Below are 25,861 nucleotides of genomic sequence, written 5' to 3'. Positions count from 1 at the left end.
ATTAATAATAAAAAACTAGCATAGTTGAGATTGAGAAGGCCTCTGCAGTGCCACCTTGGCAGCCCTCTGATGACTAAGTTGAAGCTGCCAAGGGGTCTCAAAGTTGTCTTCCACTAGTGGGAGGTAGGCAATTTCCCCTCCGCCACTGCAAACATCTGCATCTCCCTCCATACTGTTCCAAGAGTGCTCCAAACCCAGTAGCAGCATTTCTAGGAGAACAGTGGGCTGCAGCAGGAAGAAAGGTCTGTTCTGCAAGCAGAGCCTTTGGAGCCTTTGGATCCAACTCATTGTACATGAAGTGGTTTGAACAAATGCACTGGCAGATTCAGAACTAGTACCTCCATAAGCCCTTTGCATCTTCTACTCCTGAAGCCACCAAGGAACAAGTGGGGCCTGGGGAAAGATCCAGAAACTGAGCTCTGAAAAGCACCAGGACCAGTTACAGTCCATCTTTTCTGCGCAGTTAAAGGCTGTCTACTGGTTGTTGTTTGGCTGTTTAAAGGGGGTGGGGAGGGAGAAGAGCAAATTGCTATCCAGATTAATACATGTACTTTTTTTTTAGATTTAGATTAATACATGTACTTCTTTTTTTAGGGGATTTTTAAATTGCATTTTCTATAAACTACAAACTACAATGAAAAAAGGGAAAGGGTTGTCTACATCTATGGAGAAAGGAAAGAAAACCACTAATAACTAAAACCCCAAGTATAGGAGATCATTACATCAGTTTATATAAGTGTTATATCTAAGATGCTAGTATTACATTGAACGTAGTCGGTTATGCTAAGTTATTTATCTTTTTAACCATTTTTATCTGTTTAAAGACAACCCCAAGAGCATCATTTACAGTATATGCTTTAAGGCACCATTCAGAGTTCTTCAGCCTTCACTTTGCTTTATCTTTTCTAATCCTCAATTGGTATTCTCGTTTTGGGGTCACCGCCCCCTTTTCTAAGGCAGAGTCCTCGTCGGAAGACCCAGAGTCCATTTCATCACTAAGTCTGCTGTCATCTTCTTCCCTGGCATCCTCTTCTGGTTCACCCAGTTGCAGTCTCATAAACTCACGCGCTTTGGAAACAGAGTCAATCTTTTCTTTTTAACCTGTAGTTTGAAAATGACGTCTTCCGGGGTCAACCATCTGCATGGAATGCTGTTTGTTTGTAGAAAGAAGTTCTTGTACTTCTTTCTTTTCTTCCTTATTTCAAATGGAATATCTTTTAAAATCCTGATAGTATTGCCTCCGATTTTCAGTGGTGTTCCTGAAGTCGCTTTCAAAATTAAATCCCTTATGTGTCTCTTTGAGAATTTCACCACTATCTTTCCAGGCAGATTATTATTTTTTTTTTTTTGTAAATGGAATAGGCCCTGTAGACCACATCCATTTCCTTATAAGATGTTCTGCTTTTAAATCTGTGACTGGAGCTAATGCATCGCTCAAAAGTTGTTTTAGATTCTCATCTTTAGATTCAGGAACCCCTTGGAACCGGAGGACCAGGTTAGCTTTCTCCATTTGCAATTGTAAAAGTTGAAATTCATCCGAAGCTTGCTTCTTTTCCAGCATTTGCACCTTTTTCTTAACATTTTTAGAGTTGGCATCCATTTCCTTTACTTTCTCAGCTGTTTGCTCTGTCTTTTTTGTAGTTTCAGACAGTTGGAGCTGCTGAGTTGCAAAGTTCTGATTTAAAGTTGTCAGCTGTTGATTGATGTTAGTCATCTGATCCAGTAGAGGGTGCAAAGAGTCCGCCAAAAGCTTAGAGAACTCAGTGGTCTCTTCCCCGGTGGTTTCACTTTTGCTTGTTTTTCTCTCTCCATTTTTTCCCACGCCATTTTTATGGAGTGTTTACTTTTGTATAAACTTGCTAAAGTCTCTGAAATTCGCCCAAATGCTTATCCGTGCTCTGGTAAGTTTCTTAAAACAGATTTCAGCACTTTAACTTCCGCTCCCCCCCCCTGTTAGCTTGCTTTTAAGTTTATGCATCTGGGAGGGGCGCCTCCCCCGCTCGCTTTTCTCGCCATTCCCAGGGGAGGGCTTTCTTCTTAAATTACCGGCATTTCACTTTTACTCGACTCACAGTTCGTTGTTGGTCATAAGACCTCGCTTAGAGTCCATTTAAAATGCTCGATCTCCGATGCTTGTCCCAGTCAGCGGCTCTAGTTCCATTCGGACGCATAGCAGCAGGACCGTTGGGGCAGGAGAGCGCCTAAATTCCCCAGCAATACGCTGGTGAAGAGGCCACCCTCCAAAAGCCCCATGGCTAGGAGCCTTTCGCAAAGGCTCTGGGGGGTGTCGGAGAACAATTGCCCCCCCTCCTAACCGCTAGCACGCAGATCGCACCCCCGGAAGGTGTGTCTGCCAGCGTGTCACCATAAACCGGAAGTCCAGATTAATACATGTACTTCTAACAGACTGCCTGGTTGCTACCATCTGCAACAGAGGATTTTTAAATGATGCCCTCACTTAAAATAAAATTAACAAAACTATAGCTGCTGTTTCATGTGTGTGTGTGTAAGACTTCCTTTTGAATTTTTTTGCTTGCCCAGTTCAGCAGCTGCAGTATCTCCCAGTCCCATTGTTTCAGAGTTGCTGTTTCCGAGCCCTGTGCCTATCTCTGCTCCTTGACAATTTGGAGCTGGAAAATCAGCAGACAGGGAACAAGTACATCAGAAGACAAGACACAACTTTCATGAATGAGGGTGAGGAACTCTACAACTGCTAGAACCAGAAAAGCAGAAGGGTTACAAGAGCAGAAACCTTAAGACATGCACATAACTCTGAAACAGAGGCTTCAGAGGCAGGGGCAGGGTTTCAAAGTGTCTTTTTCCTCAACCTCTAACAGTGTGCATGTCCTGGAGCAGAAAACAGAAAAGAAATCCCACAGTGCATGTCACACAATTTAAAACTGCACACTATGCTAGAAGGATACCTGTAGGGTATGAGGAGATTACATCACAGTCTAGTCACAAAGCAGTATGGGCCAGCTTCCAAGGTAGGCAAGAGAAGGGTGACTTTTCCTGAAGGAAAATGTAGTTATGGAGAAGATTCCAGAGTTATAATTACAGCACTTTCAAACACACATGTGATGTTAGTGGCTTTTCTTACCTGTTTTCTACAAGGAAGTCTACCACGTATTTCTTCAAGCAATACAGATGCGCATCCATCAGTCCTGTCCTGATGTGCATTCTGGAATGCCTAGAAGGGGAATAAAAGAGTGAAGTCACTCAGCTCTACATTTCATAACCATTTTAATAGCTCCACTTTAAAATCACTGGATGGTAAAACTTTATAAGAGACATCTGTGTTCCTAAGTCTCTACTAATGGAAATAGTAGAGAGGTGAATTGTGATGGTTTCCACAACTACAGTGTGCCAACATACACACACCTACTGACCGAGTTTTCTGTTGATCCCATTCCATATAGAGTACATTTACCTATTACCATGGGTCTCCTTCAGGAAGCTTTTATACATGCCCTGTAAGTGTGTATCTCTGTAAGTGCAGAGACCTTGTTTACTTCAGTTTAATTAATGTCTCAAAAAAGTTAATCAGCACTCAGTTTCTGCCAAGTGTGACTCCTAAATAGGAATACAGGACACAGTGTAGCAATGTACAGAGACATATTTCAAGAACAATACTTACAGGCAAGTTATCTTTTTACTTATTGTCATTTTAATCTACGAGGGCAAGCAAAAGTGGATAGATTCTGTATAGTAGAATGAACCCTATGAACTGCAGCCTGCCAAAAACACTGTGAGAAACATGGGTTGGTGTACCCTGCATACTATGCAGAGGAAACAAAAAGCTGTTATCCCTTCTCAAGCGTGCTAATCATCTCTGCAAGCAAACCCAGAAACAGTAAGCTAGTTGTAGCAGGAGATTTAAAGCCTCATTAAAAGGAGAAGGAGTAGCTGTAGGTCACTTGTGAAAATTCCAAAAAAGTTCCAAACTAGCTTACCAAATGGAGTTCTAAAATATACCCCACCCACGCTTTGCTTTTTCCTTCCACCTTCCAACCACTAACTCTTGCACGGTTTATGTGCTCCTTCACTTCCTATTGAGCATGGATAAATACTCAGAAATAGATTAGTCAACATTCATACTGAATCCCCCCTGCTCCTTGATGCCTTTAATTTAACCCATCTGATTGCTAAAAATAACAGTACTCAGTAGAGTCCAGAAATCTTCAGAAATGATCAAATTCTGGTGCCTTACTGTCTGTTTTTCACAGCTGCATGAGGCAAGGGGGGCAGCAAGAGTACAGATAAGGAAACAAGAGATTTATCAGATAAACTTCTTGGGGGTATATTCTAATCTGAAAAGTTAGTATATGTTCCCAAAGAAGATTGCTCCCATAGTCATTTCCATTTTCTGCCAATCACTGTCCTGAGAGCTTTCTTGACTGTATAACATGCATGCTGGAAACAGCACACCAGACCATGTTGCGTGACACTCAGGGCCAGATCTGTGCCCAAGTAACCAAGGCACTAGCAACACCACTAGGGCCAGCAGTGCAGGAGAATGGGTTGTGTCTGCCAGAGCTGCACAGCCCCCAACCAAGTCCAAAGTGGATCCCTGAGATGCTGGTAGCACCGATGGGACTTGGCTTTTTCAAAAAGAAAAAGAAAAGCTCATCCTGATACACACACACACACACACACACACCACACACACACACACACAGCAGAAAGGAGTGACTGGTAATTTATCCTTTGAAAATCTTACAGAAGTCAGTACAATGTACCTAATCAGCATAAAACTTTTTAAACATTTTAAAACAGCTTAAAACAGTCATAACATTTGAACATTTAAAGTGCTCACAGTATTAATAATTCCTTAAATTAGATGGCGTGCTCTAAAATATATCATCCGAGTTCTCAATCCAGTGGTCTTCCGGTCTCCCAAGTAGATATAGGCCTAACTCCGTGTTAGGGCCAGTCCTGTACTACAGATGTTCTAGTAGTACAGTTGGTGGTCATGGTGGCGGCTCCTAGGGAGAAATCCACACTGCACAGAAGCAAACTGAGGGCACAAAACCTAGAGGTAAAGTAGTGTTTGCCTGTAATTTGAGGTGTTGTCCCAAGGTAGCAAAAGCATTAAGTGAAAAAGATGACAAAATAGTTTCTATATAGTTTATTGACACTGTTAGCTATGGAGCTATGCCTCCTCTCCTCCACTTTATTTTAAAATGCAAACCTTTGAAATACATTGCATAGTACTGTTACTAAATCTGCCTTAATGGAAAGGAAATCATTGAGTGTTCTGCCCAGCCTAGACATTACCCCCGTTCTTTTGTATATAAATTATAAACAGTATTCTTTATATATGTATGGTCACAATGTGTTCCAGGTTTATTCCCCATTTTCCTTTATTACCTACACAGTCTTCTCCCTGCATACAATTGAGAACAGGATTAATGTCTTACTGCCAAAAGAATATAATCTTCTTGAAGAACCTTAAAAATCCTCTGGGACATATGTTTCTCCCTGAACAAAGGGAACCACTGTGTAATGTTCTTCTCTGTAGACCTTTTAGCAGTTAAGACACTGGTTGAGAAAACTCCCCACCCCCAATCATTTTGTTGAAAATTGCATCTGAAGTTAGCCATGCTGTTCAAAGGAAAGGCTGGGTGGAAAGCAGTGTGTGGCCAAGGAGCGAAAAGGCTCAGGGCTTAGGTGGTCTTTCTGTCCCCACTCTAGCATGGACTATCAGACCTTCACACAATCTGACAACTGCAGGTCATGATATGCACAGGAAGATGACAAAGATGTGAATTTTTTTTAACAACATAAGTTGATTAATTGTTACAGAAAACAAACTGACTACAGTTGGGGGTAGAAATCTAGAGTTCTGAGGGGTGTGCTTTAAGTTAAAACCTTCACTAGAAGCCCAGGGTTGCAACAAATGCTGTATCAAAGAGCCACAGATGCCCTGGATGAAAACTCATCTTGAATCACTTACTGCAACTCCAACAACTTCAGAATCTGTGCAGCTGATGACCTGCCAGTTATCACTTTAAATTCTGCTTGACAATTTCAAATCTTATTAAAACCAAGTTATTTCCATTCCCTTGAATGTCTCAAAGAGACCAAGCCCTTCTCTGCGGATGACAACTAAGGCCCTGCTACAGTATTCTCAGCTGTCTCTAGGGTTTGAGTTTTAAATGCATTGAGACTTACAGGATTTTTTTTTAAAGGAAGAATTAAATTTAAACTCTGGTTGTTTACTAGCACTAATTAAATAAGCCAGGTTTCTGGACACATTTCCTTTTGCCTGTGGCTACTATATTACTAGCTTTTGAAACAGCCCACAAGCACAGGGAGACAAAACAGAAGTATGATATTACATTTTGTTTCATGCCAGCTCTGTCTTTTGCATGTAAAGAAAAATGGTATTGGCAAGAATCTAGATGCTGACCTCTTAGATCATTATGAGTACTACAATGGAGTGATGTATCAAGGACACAGTTTATCAGGAATGAGGGCTTAAAACAGAATAGAAGTAAGATGTTACTGTTCATGGATAAAAAGGGAAAGAATAATCCAGTTCTGCTCCTTACATCTAAGAGCAAAGTCCACTTTATCACCAACAAAACTGTATGATTTAGGTGGCATTCACACGTCACAACAAACTCTAATTAATCAGAGGTTTGTCAGCATCATACACAAACAGAACTCTTTGGTGTGCTTGCACATTTAATTCACTTCAACTTTCCTCCTCCTCTCACATGCGTATCTTGTTTGAATGCTTTCCAGTTCGATCAAGGTTCAAATTGCCTTAATGTTTGAATGCAGACGCTTCAGTAAATTGGAGTTTGCTTCCCCCTACAACCTGGGATTCTAAACCTCAATTAAACCCCAATTTATAATCCTGGTTTGGGGGGGGGAGAACCACACTCCGATTTGTCAGGGTGCCTGCATTAGGATTTCATGGCACACTGCAACTTGCTTAAACCAGGACATGTTCAATCTAAGTCTGTGATAAAGGGAGGTGAAAGAGTAAGAGGGGAGTACAGGAAATAAACTGTGCTTGTGCACAATCTCAGCACATTAGAGTTTGTCATACAGCCAGTGTACATTCAATCCAGCACATTAGAGTTTGAATACAGCCGGTAAATTCAATCCAGGGACTGCTTGTATGTGTACAGCCTTCAATAAGCAGCGGGAGGTCAGTGTATGCAAGGGCTTTCCCTGTTCACTTTAGAGGTGGGGACAGCCTGAAGTGTTGCTTCCACATGAGATGGGATGCTTCATGGAGGACACAAGGAATTTTGGATTAGATCCAGGATGAAGAATTTTGTCTTCTATTTAGATAATCTGGAGTTATTCACAGTTTACTCCTATTTAATTCACTGGCTGTTCAGCCAAGTCTGGAAATCTACCCATACTGGGAGGGAACTCTGGGAAAAGGAGTCTATGCTTCACGCCTGTAAAATGGAGATGACATGATGGAGAACCTGGCATTTCCATACACCGCCAATCCACATAGCTCTGTTCAAGTCCAATGCAGCTATACATCACACTTCAATCATAATCCCATATGCAGTCTACTAAAAGAATAAAGCAGGAAACACCTCCCTTGTTCTGAGTTACACACCACAAAATAATGAGGTTTTTGTTTATATCTAAGCTTTAAAAGAGCAATTCCAGAAACTGCAAGTTCCTACATGGTAGTATTGATTTAATTAGACTGCATAGCACATTTTGTTTGTGTTAAAGACCTCCAGCACATTTATTAAAATGGAGTCATAAATGTTAACTGCTTGCTAAACTACTAAAAGGTGACCAAGTGTGAGGAAGATATTTCAAGCTCATTTTAAACTTCTTTACAAGCAAATGCTACATGTTTTAAATGCATCCAAACTATATTTAATTTTAAAAAATTACTCAGTCAATCAGATCATACAATCTTGCAACCTTGCCAACAATCAAATACAAATTAAAAGTCATGAAAGGATTTTTCGAAGTACAACCCCTGCAGCACTGCAACTCTGTTTCTGGCAACAAAGCATTCCATGTTAAAACAAATCCAGCAGCAGCAGGATTAAAAGAATACTGCCCCCATGGAGTTCAAACAAGTATGGATCCTCAGAGTTGGAGGCTATATCTAGACTTGAACATATTACAAATAAATATTAATTGAACAACATTCAGGCCTCTTAATTACAGCCTAAATTTTCAGTTTCCCTCTTCTGTTTGATATACAGCAATGAAACTAATCTTGAGTAACTACATAACTGACTGCTAAAAATTACATTCCCATAAAATATAGAGACTCCGTTTAAAAAGCAACAAGGGGGCTGCATTCAGTGAACAGGCAACATCTTTTCAATGTGTGCAAGAGGCCACCTTCCACTATAGCACTAAACATTTCTTTGCTGCTTTTGTTCCTGTGAAGCACCGCTTGTATGTATGCACTTTTCTCTTGAATTTGAGGATTTGGGATGGGGAGAAGCTTAAGACTTTGGAGCTTGTTCTCCCCGCTGAAGGCGGCTGTCGTTAAAATGTCTGTGCTTATTAGACTGAGGTAGCCAATTCTTAGTAAGACAGCTGGTAGGGTATTTCTGGGACTGGAAAATAGTTAAAATTTGTGCAAGTTTAGAGACAAAAAAACTTGCAAAGCACTGAGGGAATGAGGTGGAAATTGGAGATTATGTAGTATGATCAGATTTTTCTTTTAAAAGCCTGGCAATCCTGTAGAAAGGTACATGAAACAATGAGCAGGATGAAGGAGACTGTAAGACAGAGAAACAGAGAACAAGGGTGGTATATTGAGTAGCATGTCAGACTAGGACTGGGTGACCTTGAGCCAGTCACCATATTTTGGGATTTAACCCACCTCACAGGTTTGTTGTGATAACATGAAGAAGGGAAACATAACAGATGCCCCCCTGAGCTCCCTGGAAGAAGGGTGGTGTACATTTGACAGAAAGAAACTATCATGTACCAACCTCTCACCCTGCACCCTACAAGGAGAATGGCATTTCTACTAACCGACACAAAGGGGTCTCATTTCTGCCAAATCCATCTTCCCCTTACACTGCACATCATGCTATTCACATGTTCCCAAAAATTCAGGGGTGGCTTTTGGGCGATTCAGGATCTGCAGCAAGAAGGGGAAGATGGCAAAGATCCCACTCAGTCAGGTGCACTCTTCTCACATTTTTGTGGATCCAACCCATGTTATTTAGTGATGTATTAACTGTACTGTACCAATCTCTCTCTTCTAACCACAGCCTTATTCAGAACTGGATATGGGACTAGGCTGGATTGTCAGACTTACTGTAAATATTTTAATAGGGCAGATCACACATTACTTAGTGAAGACAGACACTCGTGCAAAGCAGAGGCAGACAAGGATGGTCTCAGATTTTGTTTTACTGTGGTGTCATGAAGGCCTAATTTCAAACGTCTAATGTACAAATATCAAGGGAAGAGGTCCAATATTATTATGGTTTACATGTGACAGAATGTCAGTAATGGGATTAGTACAAGCATGATACCACCAATGTTACCTCAATACATAAACAACTATGGGGGTATGTACAACTTCAACAGGAGGTTTGAACTCACTCCCTACCTCCTCCCATGGTGAAGCAAGCAGGCAAATTAGGGACCTCCTTGCCTGATGGCCCAGTCACTGTAACATGCTTGCCTTTTGATTCACTCTGACTCAACAGTATGTCTGGTTTTGCATTTTGAGATACCTTATGATGCCAACCTCTCACTGTAGCCTTATTTGCCTGCTAGACTCATGCTCCTTTGGGCTGGGGGATCTGATGCTCTACAGCAGTAGGAGAGACTCAGCAAAAATCATCCTCCCTTTTCTGTACATGGAAAGTTCCATTGGAGGAGCTGCTGCTGCTGCACTGACAGAACAGCACCATAGGACCCAAGCCCTTGCGTTTAAGGCACCCACTGAAAATACCATCCATTCAAACGACAATGAAACATAAAGCTGGCTAGGCATATATCAAGTGCTACCAATTTTTGGGCAGTACTGTTGTTTTTCACTCAGCATCTTTGAAGTTTTATTGTGAACATTCAGCACATGCAAGAGTAATTCAAGAGGAGATTATACACACATTGTATTAATTATATTAACACTAGCATGGAACATACTTGTATATAATAAACCAGTGAGTAATACATTTGGATGTTTCGGAGGCTTTGACAAACACTGAATTGCTTGAGCCGAGCCTGAAAATTCAGGTTTTTAAACAGGAACTATTATTTTGCCATATGTAGTTAAAAAAAGAAGAAGGAATTGTGCTGTAACCTCTCCTTGGGATTTTTTTTAAGGTAGATCATCTGAGTATTCATCTGATCCTTAGTAGTAGTAGCAGTATTATAATTATTTGTGGTATTCATCTTTTAGCATCAGAAAACTGAAGCAGCCATAGCCACGAGAATATAAAGAAGAAAAAATTGGCACACAAGTTCAGAAAGTATGGAGAAAGATCTGACAAGTTAAGACAGGAGTACCTACACCTCTAAAAGTATGCATCATACTTCCCAATTCCAAATCTAATGCAGAAGACCCTGAACATTTCATAAAGATTAGAACAGACCAGGCATGGCTAAACTGTGGCTCATGAGCCGCATGCAGCTCTTGGAGCCCTCTTCTGCGGCTCGCGAAGCCTTCCTCCCCCCCCCGTGCTCCCCCAGCTTTCAAAGAGCCATAGATGGCTCTTTGAACCTGTTGAGTCCTAAACCCTGCTCTGTCAGGCTGCTGGGAGCTGTGTGTGTTGTCTCATCTTATCATCACCGCCACCCAAAAGGTAAATGGTGGGGGGCAGTCTTCTCTGCCTCGGCGGTGGGTGGTGGGGTTTTTGGAGCGTGCTCAGCTCACTCACAGCCTCCCCAAGCCAGCCAGCCAGCCAGCTTGAGGCGGCCGCACGCTGCTGAGCTGCTTCGGAGTGGGTGGCAGGGTTTGTTTGGCGAGGGGGGGTTGGAGTATGCTCAGCTCGCCCACAGCCTCCCCAAGCCAGCCAGCCAGCCACCTGGCTGGCTTGCTGGCTTGGGGTGGCCATGTGTGGCTGAACTGCTCTGGGTAAGTAGCAGGGCTTGTTTGGTGGTGGGGGGGAGGAGCAAGCGTGGGGGGTAGGAGCAAGCTTAGCTCACCTGCAGCCTGGGGCTCCAGTGAGGCTGGCAGGGAATGTGGGGGGGGGGGCGGAGAGGAAGTGCAGTTTTTACTGCCTGCTGGCAACACCAGCTGTAGTAAGCAGTCTGTAGTAACACATCCCTCAGAGAGATCTAGAAAGCTGCCTCACCTTCCTTGAGTACAGCCAGTGCAGTCAGCCAGTGACTGCTGGAAGCCTGGAGATAATGGCTTCCTAGAACAGCCCACTTCATATGCTACAAATGACACATGCAGTTAAATCACCTTTATATCCTTGAGTTTGGTCTGAAGCAAATTAGAGAAATCTTTTTTTGTGTTTGGCAATCCATGATGGGATTTTGATAGAGTAGAATGAATGCATTTGGGACTCTGTCAAACCTTTTGGTAGTAGAACAGTCTCCCTCTACTCATCCTATCAGATAAGCAAGGGAATGTGTAACTTCCTTGCTATCAAGTCTCATGAGCTTGGTCAGGGACTGCACAGTTCCCTAAAGCCTTAAAAATCAGCCTTTGGGGGTGGGGGGTACTTGCACTGCTTTCTGAGCCCTGATGAGTGCCCATGATTTCAATGAAAAGCAAAGAAATACTTGAGTTTGTGAGTTTGTTTTAATACCCCGCTCTTCACTACCTGAAGTAGTCTCAGAGCACCTTACAATCACCTTCCCTCCCTCTCCCTACAACAGACACCCTGTGAGGCAGTTTGGGCTGAGAGAGCTCTGAGAGAACTGTGACCAACCCAAGGTCACCCATCTGGCTTCATGTGGAGGAGTGGGGAATCAAACAACGTGTGATGTTGTGCAACATGCTTAGATGTTTGTGAAATAGCCCTTCCTTATCAAACCAACTTTCAATTGGATAATTTATTAAACTCATGAAGAGTTGGCTCTTTTTGTAGTAAAAGCTGGAAACATCACAGAACAGTCATGTACCCCAAGGAACAAATTTTATCAATAAGCAGTAAGCCACAAACAGTAATGGCATCAGATAAAATACAGGAAATACTTGAAAGTCTTACTATGAATGGCGTGTGTACAGTAGTGACAATGAAGTTCAACTCCTGTCAAAACTCCCCCAGTTGTTTCATGCACAAGGGGTCAGAATGGAATCTTGCAGAATCCTGCATACTTGTTTGTCTCCATCCTGAGCTGGCTGGTCCAGGCTAGCCTGATCTCATCAGATCTCAGAAGCTAAGCAGGGAGGTCTTGTTAGTACTTGAATGGGAGACCACGAAGGAAGTCCAGGGTTGCTACACAGAGGCAGGCAATGGCAAACCACATATGTTCATCGCTTGTCTTGACCTGGATGGCCCAGGCTAGCCCAATCTTTTCAGATCTTGGAAGCTAACCAGCGTCAGCCCTGGTTAGTACTTAGATGGGAGACCACCGAGGAAGTCCAGGGTCACTACACAGAGGCAGGCAATGGCAAACCACCCCTAGGCAAACCACAAGGGTGGCGCCTAGCAAGGATGTGACATCACTTTGTGATGTCATGTCCTGTGATGTCACTTCCAGGTCAAAGGTCAGGTGATGGCACTTCCTAAGCTTCATCCCTGGTGAGCCCATTCGCGGGGAGGGCGGGGTATAAATGTAATAAAATAAATAAATAAACAAACCCCACCCCTTCCTGTGATGTCACTTTCAGGCCACTCCCCCCACCCGCCTCTTCCTTTGATGTCACCTTGTGGCTCTTGGGCATCTGGCATTTAGTCTATGTGGCTCTTCCATGAAGGAAGTTTGACCACCCCTGGAACAGACAGACCACCAAAGCAACTGGATAAACCAGTGAGAAATGTCTATTTAGAAACAAGGACCATATTAGGAAGTCACTTAAGACTCCAGAACCTAACCTGCATACATGGTTCCTAACCCCATCAGTTCCTCTCTCATATATACAGCTGCTTCCATCAAACAGCATATGAAACACAGGCTAGCACAGAGGGAAACGAAATTTACTACCAAAAGGAAGGTGGGAATAAAACTCATATTAAGTAAAGGGGGAAAATCCCAAAGGAGTAAAGGCATCTCTAGGTCGAAGAAGCTCACAGAACTGCCCTCTGACTCTGCTAACCAAACATTACTTCTTTCAGTTACTTCAAACATTATACAACAGCAGGGAAGAGTGTATGCACTTTCCCCTGGGTAACAGTCAAAACAACAACTTGCACATTTTCCTAAGGATGCAAAGTGTTGCTTGCAAATTTTTGTTTTGGCACTTCTGTGTCCCACTTAAGCTATTCTTGGATGAGACAAAGCTGAATATGTAGAAGGCTATGTAACTGATTGTTATTTAGAGAATTTCTATGCTACCTCATCAGAGTCCTCTTGAAATGGCTTACAATTAAAATAATCAATATAAATATACCATCTATTTCATTTTTTAATATAATTTTATTGATTTTCAAAGTTAAGTAATACAGAATAATTGAGATCAACATTCTGAGCTACAGCAAATGAAAATTATATAGTATCTTACGCTTATTGGTAGGTTGATCCTAAAGTTCAGATAAAGGTAAACACTTCAACTGCAAATCTACAGGTGGCATTGGAGGATAAAGAAATGCAAACAGTGTTATATTAACCATTATGATTGAGAACGGTGTTACTATCGGCTAATAAGATGCAGTCTCCTTGTATTTTATCAGAGTCAAGTTTCTCTAAAAATATAGACCATTTTTCTAATGGATTATAAAGCTCTCTCTCATTACGACTAGAATCAAAATATACTACACATTTCTCTAATAAAGAGTATTCCCATATTATAGCATACCACTGATTGACTGTAGGTCGCTTAGTATTTTTCCAGGAGTGAGCAATTGCTGCTTTAGCCACAGTCAAAACAACGCTGATCGGCTCCCTTCTTATTGCAGGTGGCTTATCCTCCGGCCAGAGACCCAGCAAGATCACCTCGGGATCCAAAGGTAAATCATAGCCTGTTATATCATGTATATGAATTAAGATTGTAATCCAGAATTGTTTGATGCATTCACATTCCCACCAGTTGTGGTAAAAAGTGGCTTTTAGCCTGCATTCCTTTCAGCAGAGAGGTGAAGCTTGAGAGAACATGTGCGAGAGCTTGGCAGGAGTCAAGTACCATCTTAGTAGTACCTTCAGTGCAGCTGTACTGATTATTAAAGACTTAGAGATTTTAGTGTGAGCTGCCCATATTGTCTCCCATTGTTAGTCTGTAATAGCTGAGTGTCTTTATGCCATGCATGTTGATAGGAATATAACTTGCGAGTCCAAGTTTAGAATTTTATAAACTAGTGCTATAAGTCCCTTTACCATTTTGTTGTTGAGTAAGAGACGTTCAAAGGCTAATAGCAGTTTTTTCAAATTTAACATATCTCAGGGTGCCCTATCAGATGCTGGAGCTGGAGGTACTCAAACCAGGGTAAGCTAGCCTTGTATTTCTTTTCTAGTTCAAGTTTGAGTGCTATCCCTCCTTTGTTAGTAATATCAATAAGTCCAGTTAAGTCGACTGTTTTCCATGTTTGAAAAGATAGGGCTTCTTTTGCAGGTAGGAACCAGTTTCGGATGGTAAAAGTGCTTAAAAGGGACCTTACATTACACAACTTATAACGATTACTATACCATGCCGATAATGTAGCTATTAAGAAAGGGTTCCCTTGTTTTTTGCTTACTTTGCTAGGTGTATCAGACCACAGCAGTTCCTTGAAAGATTGGTGTTGAAAGCGAATGTTCGTCAATATATGCCCAGTTGAGTTTACTGCTGTTATGGTATGGTCTAACCAGGTTAGATAGCAGTGTGGCAGAGTAGTAAATAAATAAGTCAGGAATAGCGATACCTCCTCTTCTTGTTGGACAACGTAGGGTCACAAAACTGATTCGGGGGCATTTAAAGTTCCATAAAAATGCACTGAGTGTGTGTTGCCATTTCACTATAGTTGAGCACGGTATTTGAACTGGAAGGGCTCGAAAACAATATAAGAACTTCAGGAGTACAAAGGATTTGATGATTTGGAGTCTCTCTGTCCAGGACAGTGGTCTATAATCCCATTTTTTAAACAAGATTTTTTACTTCCCCATTGATGGCAATATGGTTATACTTTAGCAATTCTGCTAGATCCAAGGGGATCTTGACTCCAAGATAGTGCCAGATTGTTTTGATCCATTGAAAGGCATAGTATTTTTTTATTTGGTTCATCGTTTCTTCATTTAGACTTATGGGATATAATATGGATTTAGATTGACTGACCTGTAACCTTGATACTTTCCCAAACATGGACAGGGCAGCATAAATTTCTTTCAGAGAGTTTAGAGGCCTAGAAATGTAGAGCATGAGGTCGTCAGCAAAAAGGATGAGTTTGAAGTTCTTCTCCTTAACTTTGATGTCACTAATTTTAGGGTTGGTACGCGGGTCACATGCTAGATGCTCCATAGTAATAGCGAACATTAACGGCAAGAGCGGACACCCTTGTCTTGTACCACGATGTAGAGCGATCTCTTGTGATGTTTCTCATTGATTAACAGTTTAGTGGTTGGCGTAGAGTAGATTGCCAAACTTGCCTTCAAAAAGGTGTCACCAAATTGCATATGTCGTGGTGGCCATGAGAAATGAAAACTCTACCATATCGAAGGCCTTTTCAATATCTAATGAGAGCACTAACATATTTTGATCCTTTAGCTTGCGGCCATGTTGTATTAGATTAAGAGTTTTTCTTATGTTGTCTGTGATGTCCCTTAAAGGGACAAATCCAGTTTGATTGGGGTGAATATAACATCCTATGATTTGTTTGAGTCGTTCAGTGAGGGTTAAAACAAAAATTTTGTAATCTGAGTTTAGCAAGGAGATTGGTCTGTAAGAATGAGGATCGGTGGTGTCTTTCCCCTTTTGGGGCAGCAGAATGACATTGGCGATGAGGGCATTGTTCCAGAAGATAAGATTGAGTTGAATAGTTCCTTCATAGGTTGGAGTAGAGTGTCTGTGAATTTCTTGTAGTACTCAGCCACAAAGCCATCAGGCCTGGGGGCTTTATTAGTTTTCATGCTTTGGATAGCTTTTCCAATTTCTTCAGTAATAACTGGAGAATTCAATAGATCCCGGTGTTACTCTGTAATTTAGGGGATCTTAAATTTGGACTTCAGGTAGGTTGCAACATCAAGCTTGGAGGGGCAGGAGGAGGTGTAAAGAGATGAGTAGTATGTTTCCATTACTTGCAGTATGACTTTCGTCGAGGTCCTCAGCTGTCCATCTTTATCCCAAAGGTATTTTTTTTAATTTTATTTTAACTGTTTGAATCAGTACAAAAAGATAAATGTTATCAACGGATAATAACAAAAAATACCTTTAACATGAAACAAAACTTCAACGCTAAAATTCAGTATACATTAACATCATTTCAAAAGGAAAGTATAACATTAGTTTCCATCTGATGCATAATATTAACTTTTTTAACACTATCACATCCAACCATTTTCTTAATGAAAGGTAACCATATTTTACTAAAGTTTGACTTGTGTTTTGAAGAGTTTCCAGATTCTAATTCCATGGTAATTTTATCAAGAACAAAATAATTCCAAACCTTACATCTCCAGGCTTGGAAAGAGGGTAACTCTTTTGCTTTCCATTTTGATGTAAAAAATTGTTTTGCAGCCGTGAACATAATTGCTGCTAATTCCTGGGCATAGGTAAAATACAATCTTCCCATAAATTCAACAAAATCACTGTAGGTGATTTAGTGATTTGAAATTCTAAAAGTGAACTAACTTCAGCTACTATCTGAGCCCAAAACTGAACTGCGAACGGGCACGTCCACCATGCATGAAAAAATGTGCCTCGCTCTCCACAACCCTTCCAGCAACTAGGTGGTATTGCCTTGGATAAATGAGACTGTTGAACTGGCGTTAGGTACCATCTAGAGATTAATTTATATGTTGTTAGCTGGATGTTTAGAGAAGGTGAAAGGTAAGTAGAGGTACTCCAAATCTGAGACCAAGTATCCTCATTCAGTTCTTGCTTAAGATCTAAATGCCAAGCCTTTTGGTACTGGATTAAAGTAGACTTTTTAATGTTGGATATAATGGAGTAAATAGTGATTAGCCCTTTTATAGGGTGTGTTTCGTTAACTAATAACTTCTCAAACTCAGTAAGAGCTATCCTTAGTTTTCTGAATTCTTTAGAATTTAACAGATTCTGTACTTGAATATATTTGTACCAAGGCAGTTTTACATTGTTATATTGTTCTAAAACTATCTTATCTTTAAGGAAGTCTTTGGAAGTAACATCTATGAATCTTGATAAGTTATGACTCTTCCAAGTCAAAAAGGAGGAATTTGAATTAGCTGGTTGACCTGCAATGTTCGTTAAAAGAGAAAATGGTGGATCCAAAAATTTGCTATATTTATTCCAAATTTTGAAGGTAGCTTGTAGGAAGATATGAGAACTGGTTCCCTTGTGTTTGCAAGTCCCAAAGGTTGTTAATGTATCTCTCAGAGCGTTGTTTTTTTAGCTTCCATGCTAAAAGATGTGGGACTTTTGGCCCCTTAGTGGTTCTTGTGTGGTTCCACGTGATCATATCCTTGCGCATATTGTAGAGATCCAAAGATTCCAATTGCTTGCGTAATTGCAATAATCTAATATAAATTCTGGGATTGCATGTTTTTTAATGTTGGTTTTCTAATTGTAAAATGCTTTGGCTTAATTCATATTTCTTCTGGTTCTTTTCTTTATTGTAGGCAGCAAGGATTGAAATGCAGGCTCCACGGATTACAGCTTTGGACGCATCCCACACCGTCTCTATGGGCACTCCGCAGTGTTGGTTGTTAATAAAGTAATTAGCAATTTCGATTATGAGTTTGCTAGTCAATTTTGCTTCGTATAATAAAGTTTTATTGAATCTCCATCTTGGTTTTGTCTTTGGGTTGGTTCCTTCATTGAGTACACACGTCACAGGTGCGTGGTTGGACCATCGCTGGATCCCAATTTCAGTAGAGTCAATTTTGGGGATTAAGTCCTTAGAGATTAGAATATAGTCTAGTCTAGTATAGATGTGGTACTTTGGCAAAAAGTAAGTGTAATCTCTAGTTGTGCCATTGTGAAGTCTCCAGATATCTGATAAATTGTAGTCTGCAATTAATTTTTGTAGAGCTTGTGGAGATGTAGGGTGGCTTTGCTGAGATTTAGTATTAGATTTGTCCATCCACTTGTCCATTAAATAATTGAAGTCGCCTCCCACGATCAGCGGCCCATTTCGGAATTGGTGCAATTTGTTTAAGGTTTCCTTTAGAAACACCAATTGGCCTTGATTTGGCACGTAAATAAACGCTAAAGTGATGTCTGTATTATTCATTTTACCTCGCACAAAGATATATCTGCCACTAACTTCTTTTTCACTTGCCTCGTGCTAAATTTAAGATTCTTAGATAGCAGGATAGCCACCCCTCTGGACTTAGTGAAGCCACCTGCACTATATTGTAGAGGGAACCAGCTAGGCGGTAACACCTTAGTGTATTTCTTGATATGGCTTTCCTGTAAAAAGGCTACATTAATTCTTTGTTTTTTTAAGGTCTGCAGCAGTTTACTTAGCTTTGACTTTGTTATTTAATCCTCTACAGTTTAGGGTTAAATTTTTTACATAATCTAATGCCATAATCTATAACATGGGAGATACGAAATAATCTCAAAGAGGTTAAAACATTGAACCAGTAATACAACAGAATAAATCCATAGAACTAGATGAAGTAGTAGTAACTCTTTAAATATAGAACACATTGATACCTCATTTGCCACCAACATTATACTTAACTTTTTATCAGTACAAAACCAGTGTTTAGAGATTCGTTGCCTTATGCTTTCTTCATGTGTGAATAAAAGTAGAACCCAGATTAAGTGCCATAGCTCACCTGTCTCACCCCTTCCCCACCCCCTCCTTCCCAAACCTCCCTCTAAGCAAAGACTTAGACCTGTGGGGGGTAGTGGGTAAACCATACAAGATTAGAAATGCTTTCCCCTCCCTTCCCTCCCTCCACAATTCTATCAAAAAAGTCCCCTAGAGTGTGGTAAGCAACCACATGGAGCTTTAATGGCCCCTTCTGCAGGACTAGAGAAAAAATGAGAACGAAAATAAAACAGAATGCTCGCCTCTTGCCATTTGGGGGTATCATGATTGAGCCTACCCCCTCCCTTCCCCACCCCTGACGGTTTAATTGGGTATAGTATTAGCAACCACAGGAGCCTTAAGTAAAGTAAGTAACATGAAAGCATCTTAGCAAAAACACTACCAGTAGTATTGAAATTGAATTCACAGAGACATGTTGAGCCTAATTGGTATTTTACTCCAGAGGTGCAGGGTCCCTAGGGATTCCTGCTTTCGTTTGTTCAACAGAGATGAATGAGCTTCTTGTGCGGTTTCTAGCCCCACAGCTCTGAGTAAATCTGTCTCAGTGTCAATGTCATCATCAGCTAGGTAAGGAGCTCCATGATGCTTGACCTGTAGATAATCTGTTTGGAGCCATCTGTAGCGTATTCCAGTGTCTGTCAGTCGCTGCGTGATGGGTTTCAGAACTCTATAAATCTGAAGGGCGTCTGGAGGAATGTCAGGAAATATCAGGATGTCTTCATTGTTCAACTTAAATCTTCCTTTGGTTTGGGCTTCCTTAAGTATATGGTTATTTGAACGCAAGTCAAGGAATTCAGCCATTATGTCACGAGGGCCATTGCGGTGTTCTGCAGTGGGGGGGCCTAGTCTATAAGCTCTAACTATCATTGGGACAACCCCTTCTTTGAGCTGTAAGGCACTAGCAATCCAATTTGAAATAAAAGAGGTTATTTCCATTGATCATTTCTGATTGTTCTGGGAAGCCCCTAAACACTCTCTGGTTTTATGTTCCAGAATGAATATTCTTTCTTTAGCCCAGGACTCATTAGACAATTTTCTAATGTCGTCTTGATTTGTGGTAGCTGCCTCCAGCGCCATTTCTGCAGACGGAGAGACCTTCTGCATTGAGCTTTGCAGTGATTCTAATTGCTCAGTCATTGGCTTGAGCATTTCATTAATGTCTACCAGCATATCGGTCCTAAATGTTCGAAAGAGCTCAGTAAGGTCATGCTTTGTAAGGTTGGCTTGAGAGGGTTGCTGGCTCCCGCCCTTGGCGGCCATTTTAGAATCGATCCGTTGGCTCCTACCTGCCCCACCGGTTGTCTCAGAACCGAAAAAGTCTTTTAAATTGCGTGTTTCAGCATCTCCGATCTTCGTCCATGCTCCGCTAGTCTTGCCCATGCTCTGGGCGCGTTCAGGCTCCTGTCGGCGGGGGGGGGAGAGAGGAAGGGAAGGGATGGAGCTCACTCAGACAGCATCTGCCATGTTAGGTGCTGACACTATGCCCCTATATCATCTATTTCAAGATGGCTTTATTCAGACACCTTGCAGTAAATACCCAATGCATACCAATATTACAACTGATTCACCTGCCAACCGAATCTTTCACCTGCATATTAGGTATCACTATCTCCATCGTTGTTTCATTGTCTTAATAATGATTTTAGATGCATGATGACATTGTGAAAGCACAGAATGGTTACAGGAAACAGGATTATAAGGGAAGCTCTAAGAGCCTTTGCCAGCTCCACCCCACCCAAGTAAGAAGTTTCTATAACTTAACTTTTTAAAAGGAATGTTTTAGATGGCAAGCTACAGCTGATGGCTCTTGGAACTGCTAAGTCTGGATATAAAAATCCCTTTCAAAAATATACTTAAGGTTTTGAGATTCCTCATATGTTTCCTCCAATATCTGGTCATTTAAACACAAGTCTACAAAGTTTCAAGATCATTCCTTCAAATGTTGACAAGGAATGTTCAATTCCTTTTCTTCAGGCCCATACAAATGCAGGCAGTGTGAATTAGCCTCTACTCTGTAATGCAACCAGTGTTGGTTGGAAGATCAAATATGCAAAAACCTATGACTGCTTACAATAACCCCACAGGCATATTATTTCTTTGGCAAAGAAAGAACATATTTTGTAAATTGAGTGGGTTTTCAAAAGCAAGGGAGCAGCTGAATTTCTGATGGAAAGTTTTAGTGGTAGCAAGATGAGACATCTTTCATACAGGTAGAGAAATCAGGGAAGAAAATTAATGGATATTTCCCTGGCCCTCTGTTTCTAGTTTGTACTGAATTCCAAGCACTCATTGCTTGCTAGGTTTTTGTTCTCTGTTACCTCTTTTCTGCAACATGAATCATGCAATTGTAAGAATACTCCAAAAATGTTTCCATTCTCATCCTTTATACAGCAATGCAATTAGTTCAATAACAATAAGGGAGATAAACAAATTTTTCTGCATGGAGAGACAGTAAATAATTATTAAGAGTGTAAAGACCACAGAATAATCTCTACTTAAAACAGATAACAGGGTTTGCCAAATGCATAAATATAAATTCTAGAAGTAAAGGTCTCATTAAGAAAACCTCGGTTGAGGGGTTGAGTGTAAAATAAGACCAAAGCACAGAAATAAAATAATTTTGACACAACTTCAGATCCAGTGGTCTGGGCCATTAGGATAAGAATGGGGTTGAATGTGGGAAGAATCCATTATTCTTTCAATAGCGTCTGGTGCTGCTAAATATGTGCTCACATACTTTCCTTCCTGAAAAGCTTTAAAAATTTTCAATAGCTGCTTGGCCTGGGAAAGAGGTGCTCACTGAAATGCTAAGACACAGACCAAGCACAGAGCAGGACATTACCTGAGAAACAATATTTTTCAAGTGCTCTTAAAAGCAAAGGCTGCAGAAAAAAGTAGTCTGAAGAGGCCCTGTTCTCAAAGGGGTTTTAGCCATTCTATCTGGAAGCTGCTCTTTGGGTGCAATTTTCCAAGTGCAGCCCTAACCAATTCTATTGCAAGAACTGAAAACTAGATTCCTCTGAAAAATATTCAAGCATGCAGAGAGACATTTCCTACATAAATAGCATTAATAATAATGCAAACAGAAATTGGCATTTTTCACCACCAAGGTTCCAGGTGAAATTTATAGCAACCCTGGCCTGATTTGTGTTATTACTGTTCTACCTGGCTAAGACTCAAATTTTCAAGTGGGGAGTTTACAGATTTTTAACAATGTTCAGTTTAATTGGCCATAGCAAGAAGCAGCTTACCTAACAAGCATGGTGTCATGTTTAACAAGTATAGTGGAAGCTATACAAAGCATCCAAAAAGATGGTCCTTTTGCTACTGTTATATTAATAATTTGTATAGAAATTCTACTCCACTTTTTCATTATGAAAGCAGTTGTACAATGTCTCTGTTGTTCATCATTACAACCACCTTGTGAGAAAGGACATTAATATTCATATTGTTCACAGGGGGAGCTGAGGAAGAAAGTTTGGAAACTGAAAGCTCCTTCATGTGCCCAGTAGCTTTTCCTTATGTGCATCTGTAATGCACATAATGGTATACACATCTCACATATTATATGAATGAGTAAGGCACTTCACAAGAAGATAGGCTCCTGCCTTGAGAGGCTTACAATCTAAAATTCAAGACAAGGAGGATAACAAAGGGAGAGGAGGAAGGCAGAGGAACAGATAAACATGAGAAAAAAATGCAGTCTTACACAGTCTTGGGCTGTGATCACACACACTAAATAATCCACTCAATCCACTTTCAGTGCACTTTTGAATTGGATTTTGCCAGTTCACACAGTAAAAATCCAGTTGGAAAGTGGATTGAAAATGGATTTATTTAGTGTGTGTGATCACAACCTTGGTTTGTTTTCAGTAGGAGAGGCAGAGGCTATGGCAAGAGCAAAGACACGGAGGGCCTGGATTTAAGGCACAATGTCAAATAATCGGAATAATGAGAGAGGTTAATAATTTTAATGGCAGAGTGCTGGACAGAAATGATAAATGTCAAAAGGTGAGAACAAAGGCCAGAGAGGAGGACCAATAGTCAAGCTGACCACAGCATGAACCAGAGCTCTTGCTAAGGGAGGAGGAGGGAAAGGGTTTTACAACGTAGTAAAGCAAGAGACAACATGATTCAGAGCAAAGATCAAAGAGTCAAAGATAAAGGCTTCAAGAAGTGAACGGTGATGTTGTCAAGGGATATGAAGAATACATAAGGACAGTAAGGAGTGGGAAGAAAGATGAAAACTTCAGTCTTGGACATACTGAGATGGTGATGAGACACCCTCTTATTAAGATGTCTCCCTTTTGTTCATGCCCCACCACCTCTTGGTGTCAGGATCCACTTCTGTTGTCTTTGCATGAGGCCAGTAAACAGGCTCCTGCACACTTCCAAGACAAAATGGAAGAAAGCCAGCAGATGAAGCAGAAAACAGGGTTGCACTTACCTGTAACTCTTGTTCATGAAGTGGTCTTCTGTGCAGGCACACATGGGCCTACTCTCATGCAGGTCTGCCGCAGAGATCTTTTCCAAAGTTCTCTAGAAGGTTCAGAGCGCTCTCCCGCTCCCTTCACGGGCTGGCTCCTTCCCGCCCAGCCAGCATGTGAAGGGGCAGGGCAAGTGTTTCTTCCCTCAGTCCTTTTGTTGCCATCGTAGAAAGACCACGTGAGCACAAGGAACCCAGGGCAGGGAAAGGAGAGAGGGACTTGTGCCTATATAGAAGACCACTCAATGAACAACAGCTACAGGTAACTGCAACACTGTTTTCATCTTCGTGACTTCTGTGCAGTCCCACATGGGAGAATAGCAAACTCATTTACCAGAAAGAGGTGGGCATGAAATCCTCAGTGAAACAAGGACTGAAGGACCACTTCCCCCCCAGCTGCATCTTGTCTGGAGTTAACATTGACTATGTAGTGCTTGATGAACTTTGAAAGGGATATTGCTGAGGAACGCCACAAAAGATAATTGAGACCTGGCTGAGTGGCAGGCCTATAGCCACGGGGGGCATTTGACGGGGAAGACCAAGTGGCTGTCTTGCAGATGCTGTCCAAGGGGATACTGCTGAGGAACGCAACAAAAGATAATTGAGACCTGGCTGAGTGGCAGGCCTATAGCCACGGGGGGCATTTGACGGGGAAGACCAAGTGGCTGTCTTGCAGATGCTGTCCAAGGGGATACTGCTGAGGAACGCAACAAAAGATAATTGAGACCTGGCTAAGTAGCAGGCCTGTAGCCACGGTGGGCATTTGGGGACAATACCCCCCACGGATGAGCGCCGCCCCATGGGGAAAATTAAAAAAAGTAAAAGAAATTTTAAAAAATTAAAAAATGTAAGATGCAGGTGGGGTTTCCAAAATGACCATGGGCACAGTCTCTTTTCCAAGACAAAAAATAAATAGATTTTTTAAAATGAAAAATAAAATACAATTGCAAAAAATAAAATAAAATTGCAAAATGCAAAAGAGAGAAAGTCGGAGATTCCCCCCCTCTCCGACTCATATAGGTAAGGAAGCCACTACATGAGGAAGAACTCAGCTCCCCTTTTAAATGTTGCTCAAGCCGCAAGTGGTGAGCCCACCCACGGCAGAGGAAGAGGACTCGGCTTGGCGGCGGTGGCCTCTCTGTGCCTGTGCCAGCTGAACCAGCCCAGGTCACATAACGGCGGATCACATGGCTGGTTTGGCAAAGGCACAGTGAGGCCCCCGCCACCAAGCCAAGTCCTCTTCCTCTGCTGCATGCGGGTTCGCAGCTCTCTCTCTCTTTCCCCTGGCTCCTCTGCCCCAACGCTCCATCACCCAAAATTTTCTGGCTACACCCCTGCCAAGTGGGCTCTGAGGTGGAGTAGGCAGTCAAACTTGGAAATGGAGTAGCCTAACTGTATGGCCCTCATCATCCAGCATGAGATGGTCTGGGAGGGGGCAGCCTGGCCTTTACAGAGGCCAGTAAAACAGACCAGCATGTAAGTAGCAGAAGAGAGTGAAATTTCCGATCTTCACGGTGGCGAAGAAAGGACTGAAGGAGTGCAGGCTGGGCTGGAAGGAGCAACCAAGATGATTAGGGGGTTGGAGCACCTTCCCTATGAGGAAAGGCTGAAGAGTCTGGGATTTTTCAGTTTAGGAAGGAGACAACTAAGGGGGGACATGATAGTGGTTTGTAAAATTATGCATGGGGTGGAGACAGTTGACAGAGAAAACTTTTTCTCCCTCTCCCCAAATACTAGAACACGAGGGTATCCAATGAAGCTGATGGGCAGTAGGTTCAGGACGGACAAAAGGAAGTACTACTTTACACAGAGAGTGATTAAAATGTGGAATTCACTGCCAGAGGATGTAGTGATGGCCACAGGAATAAACAGCTTTAAAAGGGAATTAGATAGATTAATGGAGGATAAATCTATAAATGGTTACTACCCATGGTGACTGAGGGGAACCTCCACATACAGAGGCACTAATCATCTGAATCCTAGAGCCAGGAAGCAACATCAGGGGAAGGCCTCAGCCTATATGCCCTACTGTTGGCTATCCAGAGGAACTGGTTGACCACTGTGTGAGACAGGATGCTGGACTAGATGGACTGATCTAGTGGGGCTTTTCTTATGTTCTTATGAGCCGTCCTGTGAGGGGTAGAGATGTGAAGGCCCGAAAAAAAATGGAAAAATTCGAAAACCCCCCCACTGTTTTTCCGTTTTTTTCCTGAAGCCTTTTTTGTTTTTTTCCGAAAAATTGGAAAAATTGAAAAAAGAAAAGAAAAGAAAAAAATTGATTATGGAACGTTTTATTTTAACATGATGAATAAAATATTTTAAGACAAGGTGTTCAACAGGAACAAGATGCATTTCTTCCTATTGTCAGAAGAAAATAAAAAGGTTTCAGTTTTGTTTTTGC

The 25,861-nt window shown here is 41.5% G+C and overlaps 1 protein-coding gene and 1 long non-coding RNA gene across 3 annotated transcripts in view; one reads left to right on the top strand and one right to left on the bottom strand.

Annotated features, from left to right (window-relative positions):
* Nucleotides 1–3,096: 3,096 nt before the first annotated feature.
* Nucleotides 3,097–25,861, bottom strand: part of LOC107119486 (translation initiation factor eIF-2B subunit gamma-like) — a 63,446-nt gene continuing 40,681 nt past the window's right edge. For both annotated transcript variants that reach the window (XM_015421968.1, XM_015421967.1), the window contains exon 6: nt 3,097–3,190. In XM_015421968.1, coding sequence (XP_015277454.1) covers nt 3,097–3,190 — 94 coding nt within the window. The remainder of the gene's footprint in view (nt 3,191–25,861) is intronic.
* On the top strand, nt 10,702–17,888 carry LOC107119487. Its single transcript, XR_001482802.1, has 3 exons — nt 10,702–10,775; nt 13,983–14,033; nt 17,812–17,888. It is a non-coding gene; the product is annotated as an uncharacterized LOC107119487 (long non-coding RNA).

Source organism: Gekko japonicus, unplaced genomic scaffold (genome assembly GCF_001447785.1).
Source record: "Gekko japonicus isolate JY-2015 unplaced genomic scaffold, Gekko_japonicus_V1.1 scaffold75, whole genome shotgun sequence".
Classification (NCBI taxonomy): domain Eukaryota; kingdom Metazoa; phylum Chordata; class Lepidosauria; order Squamata; family Gekkonidae; genus Gekko; species Gekko japonicus.
The sequence above is the reverse complement of the archived record's forward strand: the minus strand, read 5'-3'. Positions and strand labels throughout refer to the sequence as shown.